This window comes from Bacillus rossius (assembly GCF_032445375.1).
Source record: "Bacillus rossius redtenbacheri isolate Brsri chromosome 4 unlocalized genomic scaffold, Brsri_v3 Brsri_v3_scf4_1, whole genome shotgun sequence".
Lineage (NCBI taxonomy): Eukaryota > Metazoa > Arthropoda > Insecta > Phasmatodea > Bacillidae > Bacillus > Bacillus rossius.
Window position 1 is genome coordinate 27,117,796 of NW_026962010.1, and position 15,118 is coordinate 27,132,913.

A 15,118-nucleotide genomic window follows, 5' to 3' on the forward strand; every position below is an offset into this window, starting at 1 on the left:
CAATCACACGCACTCTTCATTCACACTTACAGATATAAGCCAATCACAGAACAAGTTACAATACATGAAAAAACCTTGTACATACAGAACTCTGGGCTTCCCCTTAATTATCTCTTTTCAATTTCACATCGAAATCGGGGACTCCCATTCTCGTTCTCTCTCCCACACCGTGAGAGAGCAGTTACCACTCAGTTCCCACGCAGGGGGGAAATTACCGTCTTTATCTCGGTTGGCGGGGAAGCACTGTTTCTTTCTTACTTACACTTACAGGCCTCTCATGCCTCTCTCTCCCTACACATCAGACACAGTCCAGACACAGTTCCTTGATCTACAATTATGCAATACGTTAATTAAAATTAAGAACAATAATCATAATACGAATTACTTTACAAAATTAAACTTACTGAGAAATACCTGAAAAAGTAGGCCTAAACAGGTAAAAATCTAGTACAGCGGCTCATTTGTGAATAATTACATAAAAAATAGTAATGATTAAAAATGTCTAATAAAATACAAAATACCTTCTTAAAACCCATAGCACGTGCAAATAAAATATATTAATAGTCATAACGTCTGATTATACTGTCTCATAACATACACACCACTCTAAAAACATTGACTTATTTATATTTACCTATACAAAAAGAAGTTTAAAAGAAAATTATTTATCTTGGAGGGCAGGGTTCTGCAACGCTACATCTTCTATTGAACATAAATACAAACCTGCTTTTTGATGAGTGGAAGTTATTGCAGTCAGAACCAGATCAAGACATAATTGACAAGTGTGAAGTAAGAATTGACAAATACTGGTATCATTTCATAACATTAAAAAATGCTTTAGGGTCTCCAAAGTATCCAACAGTTTCAACTGTAGTCAGAGCTGCATTGGCAGTATCACATGGAAATTCAGATGTAGAAAGAGGGTTTTCAACTTCAGTGAGAATTTTAACAGAAGACAGGTCTTTGTTGTCAGAACGCACTCTCAATACTGTGTTAATAGTAAAGTCAGCCTTAAAAATATATGACAACAAGCCACATTTGGTACCTGTGACAAGAGAGCTCCTGAATCTTGCAAGGTGTGCTCATCAGAAATATTGTTCTTATTTAGAGGAGCAGAAAGCAAAAAAAGGATTGGAAGCAAAAAAAACTGGAAGAAGAACAGAGAAAAAAGGTTGAAGAAAAGCAGCATACTATAATGTTTGAGAAAAAAAAGATGTCTATTTTCCAAGCTCAAGAGAAGTTGAAAGATTTGAGAAATGAAGAAGAGAAAAAAAGGAAAACTGCTGAAAGGTTATTTTCAGAAACTAATAAAAGACTTAAATTGCTGCTTTAAAATACGAAGCAAGTCTTGCACAGGCAATGATTGAAGGGGTTATGAAAGTCCAGGAAGAGGTGTCTGGCCAAAAGAAACAAGCAGACAAGTACAGAAAGAGCTGGATAAGAAAAAATCCTAACTTTTATTGACAGACTTTTTTGGAAAAAAATAAAGTTAGTTTTTTTTACCCTAAGTGCAATATATATTAAGGTTTGTTATATATTGTTTTCTAGGTTGAAAATAAATGTTGTATATTTAACTTTAATGAATATTGGAAATGTCGAGCATATGAAACTTAACAACATGAAAACTGCAAACTTTTGTTGTATATTTGAATGCAATGATATAACTGCATTGTGTGTATGAAATAAATGTAACTAAACCATTGTGTGTTATTTTATATTATAAATTAAGTTGATAACTTTGAAGTTGGACACTTATTAGTATTTCCTTTGCAAATTTTCTGATTGAGTTTAAAAATATGAAAGAAAGAATATTGGTTTAATTTTTATTTGAGTAATATGTATTGTCATGGTAATACTGTTGTATTGTGCCATTAATAAAGTATATAATATAATTAAACACAATTAATAATTTCTTACTTAGTTGTAGGTACCCATTTATTTAATAATTTTTGTCGTTACTTTTTTTGTTTTAGAGATGTATATATATCTTGCAGAAGGAGATGTACTTGTAATATCTTTTTTACTGTAATTTTACTGCATAATGACTTTATGTACATATGTGTAGGTTACTGAAAAATAAAAAAATATGTTATAATTAACTAGAATAAAAGTTTTGGTGGAAAGGGAATGGTATGAGCAAAATATATAATGCTTTTTGCCCCTAAATTAATTTATAATCAAAAACAGCATTTATTTACATTACTTGTTAGTAATATTTGACAAAATGTTTCTTAAATATTTTCTAACACTGAAGATTGCAAGACTTTAAAAGAAAAATAAGAAATTTACATTTATTACTGCAAAACTTCAAGGTAAATTCAACTATAAAGTATAATTATGGAATGACATACACACATTGTATTTTTGCTCATTGGGAAGAAGGGTGACCATTCTTTTAACGACGGTATTGAACACTTTATCTATTGTGGTTTTGGTTATAGCAGAACAGGGACTCAAGTTTTATATAATGGATTACTTGGTATGCTGAGTTAATACTGTGTTATTTGTTGTACTCGACCATAAAATTGTATGAAAAATTCTAGAAATGTTAAGGTTTCCGAAAAATTTCAGTCCCTAAAAAGACCCTAAAAGGTCCCTTTTCTTATTCTGTTTGTCCCTAAAACACCCTATTTTTGGAGGTCCAGCTGGATGGCAACCCTGCATTGGACCACTATCTTGGGAAATACCACATGTTTTCAAGTTCTTGAAGTAGTCGTGATAAATTGGTGGAATGTATGGAAGAAGATCCACCATGTCTTTCTTCTTCTCTGCGGTCACAGGTCGAGGACCTTTGTACAACTTATCCAATTGAATGTTTCCAATTGAAGTAGGCCTTCCAACTTTTGCTGGTTTTAAGTTTATGGATTCAAAAGGGTAATCTTCATTTAGGGTTTCTTTGTAAAACAGAGTAAATGGCTCGTGTCGTGTGGAACGAATCCATTGCATTTTCAGCCAAGACAGAGGCTGCTTCCTTTCATTGATTTTCCTGTTTGTAACAGCTTGCTCAAGATTTTTTGTTGACATAAAATCTTCACTGGTCATGACTGTAACATGAAAGGGTTTATTTCTTCTTGCTTTTGCAATTGCTGTGTACCAGTCTTCTCGACTAAACATTGTACGAGTCTTAGCATAAACCTCTACAGAACCAAAATATGAATCGTTTGGCAAGAATGAATGGCCACTCACCATAAATTTATGGTCGATATTGACATTATTGTCACTCTGGATGGCTTTCATGCACATTAATGCAAGTTTTATATTTCGGTTCTGACCGGTGCATGCATCACTGTACATAACCACATGGGTACTTTTTGCAGCCCTTGCATCAATGTGTTTTGTAACACAGGAGCCAATTTCCTGTGCACCTCATGAAGCTGTTGTTTCATCCCATACATACATGAAACCCAAACCACTAGATAGCTCGTGACAGCCAAGATTGTAGACATACATATTCCTTTTGTAATAGGCAACAGAACATGTCAATGTTGGAAAAGGAAGGGCTTTCTCCAAGTCAAAAGTAAACACATAGTAAAGAGAATCACGGTCACTTTTTTCTTTTTCACGCTTCATAGACTGCCGTGCTGCCTCTGCCTTCCGCAAATGAAGTTCATGTTCTACTTCTAACTTCCTTTTCTCGTTTTTATCTACAGCAGGAGCAGTTTTGAGGATTTTGTACTGGTCACATTTTACACATGTATCTTTATTGGGTACATGGAAATGCAAATTGAAATCGCTATTGAAGGTTCTACGGTAAATGGCTTCTTTTGCTGGTATAATTGCTTTGTTTTTGCAATCTTCTTGATACAGGTTGTACATCAAGCGAATATTCAAATTTGAAGACAAATATTTTCTGTTTGGGTTATGGGCTCTAGTGTAATGGGATTGATACATTGGAAAACTTGATATGTGTTCTCGTATTTTATTTATTTTATCTTCAGGAGTATAACTTCCCCGTTTGTCTGCTCCAGGTTGTTCTCGAGTCTGCACTTTTTTCATAGCTCTGGTCATTCTGCCATCAGATATTTGGAAGGTGTCAAGAAAATACTTTTTACAAACCTTGACACTGTTTCCACCAATTGGAATATAATACTGGTTAATCGCTATCTTTGCCTGTCTTGAATTATCTCTAGGACGTCTTACCTTTGGCTTTTCTTGTTTGATTAACCCACACAGAAAAGCATTTTGGCAACTAAATACACCAATATTCCAGAAGTTTTCAATTGTTTTCTTACGATCTTCTTCATCTACCTTGTCAAAACACTTCATTCTACAGTGGCAATTTACATTACTGAAAATTTTCTCACTTACTTTTTTACCTTTTAAAGTTCTGTAAGCCTTACCAGAGTTTCTTTTCTTTCTCCGATACTCTTTCTTGCTTAGTTAACATTTCCTCTTTCGTGTTCGTGGTGTCCTTCCTTTTTCACTTTCATCGTCTGTAATGTCCATGGCATCACCAAGAGCCTCTACGAGTGGTGTTGTTTCCTTACGTACATCTATAAAAAAATACACTTTATAAAATACACATTAACTTATCCCTCTCAACAAAGTTCAATATGCCTTACTTCAATTTAAAATTCTGAAACTTGAAATTAGTGTCATTGTCACATAAATTAAAGATTTCTCAGATTTTAAGTAATATTACACTTAAGAAACATAATAATAAAAAATAAGCACATATAGATTGTGGTTGATATTGAACCTGCCACCATTGCAATCTCAAGCGGACCCTATACCTTTGTGCCATGAAGTCGAATGTTAAAATGGGTTATATTTTACGTATTTTTCCGTTAACCCGGAACTTAATACTTCTAGAAACAATATTATCATTCAAAATGCAAATGTTGAGTATGAAATTGTTTGTTCTCTTAAACACATGTTTCATTACGTTATTCATAGGTACTAAAAATATTAGGTACGTACATAGTTAAATATATTTGTATATTTTAAAAATATTTTTAGCAAAAATACTTTACATTATAGTGGTTATTAAATTAAATTAAAATCATTATAAAATTATTGTAATAATAATAAAAAACATTTCATAACAAAATGAAATAGCAACATTGTAGTAAATGCTTGGGTCGTAGCAACATTAATTAATGCCCTTTACAGTACTGCTAATAATCCACACTTAGTTCACAAAGTCACTATTTACTCTAAAATGCGAAATAACATATTATGTTATTAGTGTTAAAAAACACACACAAAATAATATTATTTTTAAAACTTACCTGATTCTGAAACTCCGATTCAGATGGTATATATTCTGATCCCGATTCACTTAGCCCGTCTTTGTCTGAATCATACATATTATCGTTTACGAAACACAAACCTTACTCTCATTCAACATATAACTTCATGTCTGTATCACAACTAACAAAAAATAAATGTCTAAACATATTGTTGTAAAGCATAGTGGTGTAAGTCAGACATACACCACTTTGGCTGAAAACAATAATTCTAATCCATTGTCATGTAATATGTGTGCTGCCATCTGTGAATTATTTTACAAAGCTATGACTTACACCATTACCATTTTTAGGTTGTAGGGTGCATTACTACATATAACTCAGAATAACAGAAAAAGTGACTTACACCACTTTGGCTTTAACGGGCTCATATTGGTGTGCCAAACTAAACTTTATAAATGTACAACTATCCTTTAATACTACATGTTATAATTTATAGTCATAAACATAAATATTTACACCTTAAAAAATATACATTACAATTTACAATGTTACCATCCTTATTTATCATTGAAATGTTGATATGGTGCAGCATTTGTCATACAGCAGAGACAAAAGAAATTGTTAACCTACATAAATACATTAGAAAGCATTTTGAATAAAAGAATTTCCTGATTAGATTTTTTGTGGTTAATATTAAATTTTTAATCAGCTCAGTAATGTTAAGGTTTGTTTGTAGAAAGAAATTACAGACTGATTTCTGTCGTTTATGCAAAAATAATATATACATGTACAGTGCAACCTCGATTTAACGAAACTGAAGGGAATTAGAAAATATTCGTTATACCAAGTAATTCGTTACAATGAGGTTAGGTTGGTCTATGATTAGTTTTAACGAGGTACAATTTTTTATTTCAAAAGAGTTACACAATTTTATGTCCAAATAGAAATCACAATCAATAAACAATATTCGCATATAAACATAGAAAATCAACAATGTGGTTATGGTAGCTTAGTAGTCATTTTGTCTCTCTTGATTAGAGAAAAAGTCACAAATTGTGGTCTGCTTACCAACGGTGTTAGTTATCATATCCAAAGCACAATTCAATTCCGTGATGGATTTGACTGCACTGTCACTTAAACCACCTTTTTTTACACGCTTTATATTAGCTTCACCTGTATGTTTTATTGTATGTTTGTTTGTATGTTTGTAACAGACTTTTTTGGGTGCGATTTTGACCCACTTTAAACGGCTAGATTTCATTCAAACTTTGTAGATTTATCGAGGACCAATGACAATACACTAATTTGATAAGATTATTCCATTAATAAATTTGCAAAATTAGATTTTTGTCAATTTATATAATTGGTAAAATGAAGCAAAAACGTATTTGTAAAGAAAACAATTTCGCTCATGTGCGAACTCTTTTCTTTCAGTTTGTCTTTGGCGCGATATAAACAAAGCCTACTAAATATTGTGACATTTAATTAAATGAAAAGTGATAATGGGTTATGTTTATTGTGAGCAATATACTTTCTTGAAGAGAATATTATCTATATTTGTAAAAATATGAAAAATAAAAAAACCCGGAAATAAGGGCTTTAAATGTTGTTTCTTTCGTTAAATAGAGAAACACAATTACATCTTTGTTTCATTTTACCAATTAACCAAGAGTGAAATATTATTATAAAACAACATTTTCTGCAAATATTTCACGAAACATGGAAAAATTGAAGTTTTATTTTGCTGTGAAACCAACAGCAGATGGGAAACCAAACACCATTATGCATAACCTCAATAGCTACACCTGATGTGCAGATTTTTGAAATTCCACTCGAACACCAACCTGCAAATCTACACCAAGCAGCTACAAATACTCCAAACTAAGCCAAGGTCAGTAACTCATTAAATAAAAGACATCAAACACGGAAAATATGGATAAGTTTGACAAATGATTTATCAGAAATATATTTGGATAGAGAGCAAAACTTACAGTTTAAGTATTTTTACCTGGAAGAAATTGAGGAAATAATTTTTAAAATAAGCTTAAAACAATAATGAATGAAAAATACTAGTATTATTGTGAAAAAGGCGTGGGGCCATTTGTATCATATTTATCGTACATCGAGCGCCCGACGGTAAAGCAGCCGACATGTCATCGGAAGGCTCTGGGTTCGAATCCCAGTCCGGTCTATCCGAATTTTCTCACATATTGTATACACTCTCATTGAGCAGGTCATTTCCTCATCCTTTATCAATCCTTATCCTTCCCAAAATTACTGTTACGTAAATGTGGAACGCTTCACGTAATAATTAATCCGTAACTCCCATCCTTTCCTGCTTCACAGCATTAATTTCGTACAGTATGTAAGACTGGTCAATATCACTTGTTCGTCAATAACCTTATACCATTAAGTCTCACTGTATATATTGATAACGTTAAAATTTTTGAATGGCTTCTAAAATCGAGATTTGACTATCAATACAGCTGTACACATTAATAATTTGTAAATTAATTACTGTTACTTATAGTTATCACGGAATTAATAGTAGATTAGAACAAATAACAGTTTAAAAAAATTAAAAAAACACACTTTTATAAATAAACAAAACTAAAAAGTAAAAAATAAATAAGAGTTTAAAAAAAAACTAAAAAACACACTTTTATATAAAATAGAACTAAAAAATAGAAAATAAATTTTAATAAATTTAATTTAAAAATAGTGTAAAATAAAAAAAATGTATTTTATTTAAAAAAAGCATGGGGTGCTTTTTAAGATATTATCAAAATGATAATCCTTCTACTCATATCTGTCAGTAAAATAATTATAACTATTGACACCATGCACCCCCCGGTTTTTTTTTTAAATAAAATACTTTTTTTTTATTTTACACTATTTTTAAATTAAATTTTTAAAATTTATTTTCTATTTTTTAGTTGTATTTTATATAAAAGCGTGTTTTTTTAAACTCTTATTTATTTTAAAATACACATTTTATTAAATCTAGAGCGTTACAAGCGTCTTTTATTGTAAAATCAAGTTGGTTAATTTTACTCTCTTCTTTCTCACCTTTTTCCGCTTCTTCATTAGCAACTGGCAATACAGATGTGACAAATTTCAGCATCAGTGAGTTCTCCACAGAAAAGCTAAATTATCATCAAAGGTAACAAACTCTTCGAACTTAGTCTCTGGAAGGTTGAATTCTTCTTGAACTCTTGGCCAGGTCTTAGCAAGTTCTGCGAGTGGTAGGTCATCATTCTCATCATCCTTCTCATCACATGGACCTTTAAATCCACTCTTTTTGAAGCAGTTTGTGATGGTTTTTTCACTGACTTGATTCCAAGCCTTTGCAATCATCCACATGGCTTGTAACACATCAATTGTAGTTGGGTTTTGGTATTCAATATCAGCAAGATACTGTCTGCAAACTTCCTTCCTATAGTGCATTTTGAAGCTTTGAATGATGCCTTTGTCTAGTGGTTGAAGTTTCGAAGTGGTGTTTGCAGGCAAGTACTTTATTTTTATGTTAGATTGGGAATGTCTCCATGTGCAGTACAATTGTCGACGAACATAAGAATTTTCTTCTTTTTTTTCTTGATCTCCTTATCAAGACTTTTAAGCCAATTCTTAAAAGCATCACAGATCATCCGTGCCTTACTGTTGGCAAATTATTGACATTTTTAAAACATCGTGGTTTTTTGTATTTTCCAATGATAAGTGGTTTAAGTTTGTATGTCCCGGTACAGTTGGTCCCTAGCAACACCGTTAAACGATGTTTGCTGTTTTTCCCGCCATGACACTTGTCGCCTTTGAATGATAAGGTTTTGTCCGGTAAACATTTGTAGGAAAGTCCTGTTTCATCGATATTAAAGATATCTTCGGGGTCATATCCCTCAGTCTGCTCTGCAAGTTTGTCTTTCCACTCATCACATACTTCTTCATTTACTTCTGCACTTTCATCCACATATTTTTCAAAAAATAATCTCATTTCTTTTTTTCAAAATTTTGAAGTCACCCGTTGCTAGCACGGAACTCTGCATGTCCCAATTCTACTGCAAACTGTTGAGCTATTTCCTGAAGAATGGGACCTCCGATTGCCACGTTTTTGTCCCGGCACTGTTTTAACTATTTCAAAATACATTGCTCTACGTCTGTGTATACACATAATTTCAATCATTTACTGTTTGCAAGCAAGCCACTTTCTTCATAAAATTTATCGTTAAACTTTAGAATTGTGGCCAATGTACTTGTGGGAATTTCTAACTTTTTGGCAATGAATATATTTTTCTTTGTAGGATTATGGTCCACATACTTAATGATTTTTTGTTTCTGTGCGACAGTTAAGGAACACCTTTTTCGTTTCTCAGCCATTGCAACTTTAAAACTAACAACAATTACAAACAGCAGTGTTTACAGTCCTTAGCATCAAACACCAATGACTGTATTACGAAGAATTTTAGGAAATTAAGTGGATATAATTGATAGGATACGTTATGTAAAGGTTATAAGCTGAAGAAAATTCATTAAATAGAGGTAATTAATACTTCCTATCTATATTCCGCAATGATAACAAATTTGTTATAAAGAGGTTTTTCATAAAATGTATTCGTAATGTAAAGGTATATTTTGCATTCGCTTGGCTAATAAATTATACATGTTTTTAAAGTTGTGACTCAGTCTTGTTATGAGTATTAAAGAAGTTTACAAAATTTATTCCAGGATAGTTTTAGTAACAATAAAGTTTACTTTGGCACACCAGTACGCTTTTTACATCCCCTGATGTTCACGAATGTTTATATATATATATATATATATATATATATATATATAAATAAATAAATAAACACACACACATACATATATATATATACACACACATATATATATACACACACATACACACACACACATACACATGCATGTGTGTGTGTACGCATGTTACCACACATGGCTCTGATGTAAAATGAGGATATATATATATATATATATATATATATATATATATATATATATATATATATATATATATATATATATATATATGCCGTAGTGACACTCTGAAAAGGTGGTATGTGTGTGACCTCTTTTCATCAATCTGAAAACACTGTAATATGTGTAATAAGAAAAATTCAATAAACTGTGGATAGTAAAACAAAAACACTTTGACTCTGTAATGGTGGGTGGAGAACACAATGACAACAAAATTATGTTGGAAAATAAATGCCAGATTTTAATTACTGTTAATTCAAAAATAATAACACTCATTTATGCCATAGACCAATATCTTATTTCTCTCAGAAAATAAAATGGTTAAGACAAATAAAAAATAAGAGGCAAAAATCTCCCTGAATAGGTTGGGCACAGTTAGCTACCAAACGTTTATGTTTCACTTTAAATCTCACAGTTTTCAAATAAATAAGTATAAGTATAAGTATAAGTATAAGTATAAGTATGGTATCCAAGCTAGTTCAAAATAGGTATTACAAAAAACAGTACACTCTGGACTACTAGCCATGATTGTTTAGATTTTTCTGCATATGTATATATGTTGATTACATTATTAATAAAGCCAAAGGGCATAAAGCAACATTTACATTTAATAACTTGCACTATTGGCCATGTAATGAACAACAAATCACACAGTTACTGTAGTGCAAAAGAGCCTAAAATGCATTGGCGTCACTAATTTTTGCCACACCGGACCTTTCCAAGGCCTACCTGGTGCTATCTCTGGACCAGTTAGGCATTTACGGTAGAATTTTGCTACGATTTTTACCATTAAATTTTTGTGGGTGTATAGCGGTTCAATACAATACTGCGATCGCGCCTGCACACGCGAATTACACTTTAAATCATCACTGCCGCCAGGACCTCCTGATGGGCAGTCTCACTGGACCAAGCGGTAGAAACGTTCCGAGTTCCCATCATCCTCAACGCCAGGCGCTTCGCTATAGGTGCCGGCAAGCCTTATTCAATCACGAAACACCGTCTGAGAAATCAAAAGTAAACTGAGTTTAATGACTAAAAATGTTCATAAAATAATAATTTAAATATAATTTATAGTGTCAACATCTATGAAAAATTGTTAAATACTGTTTAAAAACAAAAATACAGTTTGCAAACAAACATGCTGAGACTGTAAATAGAGCACTTAAGAACGTTGTTGTCACTAGGGGACTTAATCAGCACAGTTTCTGCATGCATGCACATTGGCCTTTCGACATGTTAAATTTTGGTTATGTAATGCCTGCTTATTGCATTGCATTTCTGGTGCTTATTAAATTTCACCCTCAACACCTCCAAAGAAGTAACCTCAAAAACGCAGGCGATAAAATTTCCAATGTAGGGGGAAATGTGACAGGTTCAGCGTTGAGGCATTTACGTGCAACACGTTTGGTACTCCTGTTGTTTGGCTAGCCTTGAGAAATTACTAAATTAGTAATACCATCATGTTAAACAGAATTATAGCTAGGTTTAAAAAGGCAAGATTTTTTTTTTTCAGTTTTTCCCTAAAATGAATACTTTGGTATATTTATCACACGTGGCATTATTTTAAAGAATTTGTAAGTTGAATTTCATGTATGTTTCGTTTTATAAGTTTTTTTTTCAACATGAGAACACATGAATTTGCTTGTTACGAAGGTTACATGTTTAGGTACATATCACTGGCAAGTACTGAAAGACTTGCTCACATTTTTTTTTGCACAGTTAACAATCTTTGATCTGGCAGGTTTGGGAACTTTATCATGCTAGAATTGTGATTTTGCTGGCGTATCGAATATCAAGATACATAGTTTTAGTAGGAATACCAAATGTAAAAATGTAAAAAAAACTGTACTGAAATGAAAACACTGTTGATAAATGCTGAGCGAATGAAAAATGTTGGCAGCACAGTATGGCAACCTGACAGCCAGAGTCAACTGATGGAATCCAACTGAAAAAAAAAAAAGAACTCTAACAGCCTGATTGAGGCCGGCTACAGAATATGATGAACGTGTACCAGATTAAATACTTTTAAGTATATATTGTTACCGCAAACTAAAGAGCAATTTTTTCAAGGTTAATCTAAAAAAGTTTTTTTCCCTCGAGATTGTTCAAGGTTAAATTAATTTTTATAGTCCCAAGGTTTGGTAAAGTAGAGCAGACATTTTGGGAAGTGTGGTGTGTCAGTCATTGTTTCAGGTGCTGCATGAGAGATGCATGAGGCGGAGGCAGGAGAGCGAGCCGGGACGGGTGTGGCCGGCAGTGGGAAGTGTGGTGTGTCATTCAGTGTTTCTGGTGCTGCACGAGAGATGCATGGGGCCGGGACGGGTGTGGCAGGCGGAGGTGGAGCGGCTGCGCAAGGAGGGCTCGCGCCAGGTGAAGGAGGAGCAGGAGGCGGTGCGGCAGCAGCTGCTGCATGAGGCCAGGGTGAAGGAGGCTGCGCAGACGCTCGAGGCAGAGGGAAGCCGGCTGCGGGTCACCTGGAGAGCAGCCAGAGACGACCCCAGCAACGGAGGGTACGACTACACTACTCTGCACACCATCTTCTCCAAGGTCAGTCACTCTTCTCCCCAGACTGCTACCTCGCCACTTCATGTTAATGCACATACAGTAGAACCCTGTTATAATGAATCTGAAGGGAGTAGTTTATATGTTCACTATAGAGGGAAAACTTTTATATTGGCAATACATACTCAAAAGCAAAATCTTAACTACACATAGGCCTAAGCCAAGAAAAGAACAAATGAAAATACTCAAAGCAAGTTTTATGAGCAAATGCAGATATTATTTTTAATGCACTACACATGTACAAACTTTCTATTAATGGTTCTTCGACATCGGCGTCACAGAATAAATAAGGACATCAGAAGCGAACTAGCGAGTCGGCGCCTTTGATGTCAGCGAACTCGGGCGCTGATTGGCTAGTTATGTCCGCCATATTGTAACTGCGTTCCCGAGGTAAACAACCCATATATGACAATGTACTTTCGTGTGAAATGTTTATCGTCAAATATGTTTTTTCTTTGCGATTGAGATAATTAAAAACAATTTCATAAACACGCCGAAACTTACGGTTCGTAATAGAAAAACGTTTTTTAAGGAAATGATAAAATTTTGTTCTTAAACTTGTTATTTTATTAACCTGCGTAGCTGATGCTGACTGGTTATTTTACCCGAATAATCACCTGTTCTGATGGAAGACAAGTCCTTTTTATCTATTAAATGTGGTTTTGCACGAGTAATAGTGTTTGTTTTTTTGGGTGGTTGCAATAGTTGTGCAGTGCGCGACAGGTATTTTATTGTTATGTCAATTTACGAAGTGTAGGATTTCGAGAAAATAAGACATAAAATGCTACTAATTTATTAATACGTATTCAAAATTCATCGGAAATTTTAATGGTAAACGCATATATATAGAAATGCATGTTTTAGTTTGGCAACAGAACACATGTTCGTGATTCAAGGTTAGCACTGCTATAAATGGGTTATGCATTTAGTCGTTTGTTTATAGTAAATGTAGGCCTACTAATTAGTTTAGTGGTATTTATATAGTAGATATCACGCAGCTTCGTATTGAAAGTGTAAGTTATAATAAATGATTGGCTTGATGAAACCCTACTATAGGAAAACTGGCATCTGCTGTTTTCACAACATAAAAATGAGATAAACATAAGTAGGCCTACTTACATTGCAAATTAATAAAAAGGTATTTGTCCATTTCTTCGTGATCCAATCACATCAGTTTGATATAGGTAACCAATTTGTGTACCAAGTGTAGGCCTCTGTTACAAAAGTCTCACGAAAGACTTAAAACTAAAGAAAAGTCCTCACATTTTGGCAATTAAAAAAGCTTCCAACAGCAGAATTCTTTCCAATACCTACCTTATTTATTTTCATAGAATGTCTTGAATATAATTACATGCTTACAGGAACTGTACAGGTAAGATTCTTAGGGTGGATGTGGGGAGGATAGGGAGTTTTTTTTTAGTTCAGATAGTTACACAAATAATTTACTGATTAATTTTTATTTATTTATTAATCCTAAATTCATCTCTGGGCTGTTTTACATTTGGTACATGTTATAAATACAAGATACATGGTAATAATTTTACATTCACAATTTAAAGTGAAATAATTTTTTTTTATTTCATTTTAATTTTTCATTTCATTTATTATCATCCTATATTTGACAGTACATATGTCCAGGTTTTGTCAGCAACATTATAAATAAAATACAACATCATAATACACTAACAAAACAATATAAAAAAAAAATACATTATAACACAATAATATATGATTAGAGTCCCGTAAAAATGGTTTTATTTTTCCTTAAATTTCGTTTTGAAAAAATCAAATTTCGGTTTTATTTCGCTGTTTTGGTTTTTCATGTTTACTTTAACTTTTGAGAATGGTTTTATGACCTACAAGTTTTGCTTGGCTAAATAATAGTGGCACGGCGTATACTCGTATACTGCACTCTAAAGTCAACACTATTGGCAAATAAAAATTGTAGGCTTGAAACAGCTCGGCACGGCCCGGTGCCGCCTAGCGCGCTGCCTCGGCACGGCCCGGTGTCGCCTAGCGCGCTGCCTCGGCACGGCCCGGTGTCGCCTAGCGCGCTGCCTCAGCACGGCCCGGTGTCGCCTAGCGCGCTGCCTCGGCACGGCATGTCTCAACTTAGTATTCTTTTAATATTTCTTGCTGCTGTTCTTTGTCCCGTTGACGCCGTATTCACTTGCTCTGCGGTCGTATTGCATTTGCTGAGAAGTGTAGTTACGGCAGTTAAAGGTCACTGATTTTGCTTATCAATCGGCGTAGTGCCATGTGTTCATGTTTACGAGTAGTAGAGGTGTAAAAGTAACGAAAAAAAGTGTACCCGTATGTATTCGTTACTATAACAATTAGTACTCGTTACTATCGTGTCGCTACGTTACTCGTTA

At 33.5% G+C, this 15,118-nt stretch overlaps 1 protein-coding gene across 5 annotated transcripts in view; it reads left to right on the forward strand.

The window, feature by feature from the left end:
- LOC134541497 (dnaJ homolog subfamily C member 17-like) overlaps positions 1–15,118 on the forward strand; it is a 210,725-nt gene that overhangs the window by 58,478 nt on the left and 137,129 nt on the right. For all 5 annotated transcript variants that reach the window (XM_063384987.1, XM_063384992.1, XM_063384991.1 and 2 more), the window contains one exon: positions 12,513–12,728. In XM_063384987.1, coding sequence (XP_063241057.1) covers positions 12,513–12,728 — 216 coding nt within the window. The remainder of the gene's footprint in view (positions 1–12,512; positions 12,729–15,118) is intronic.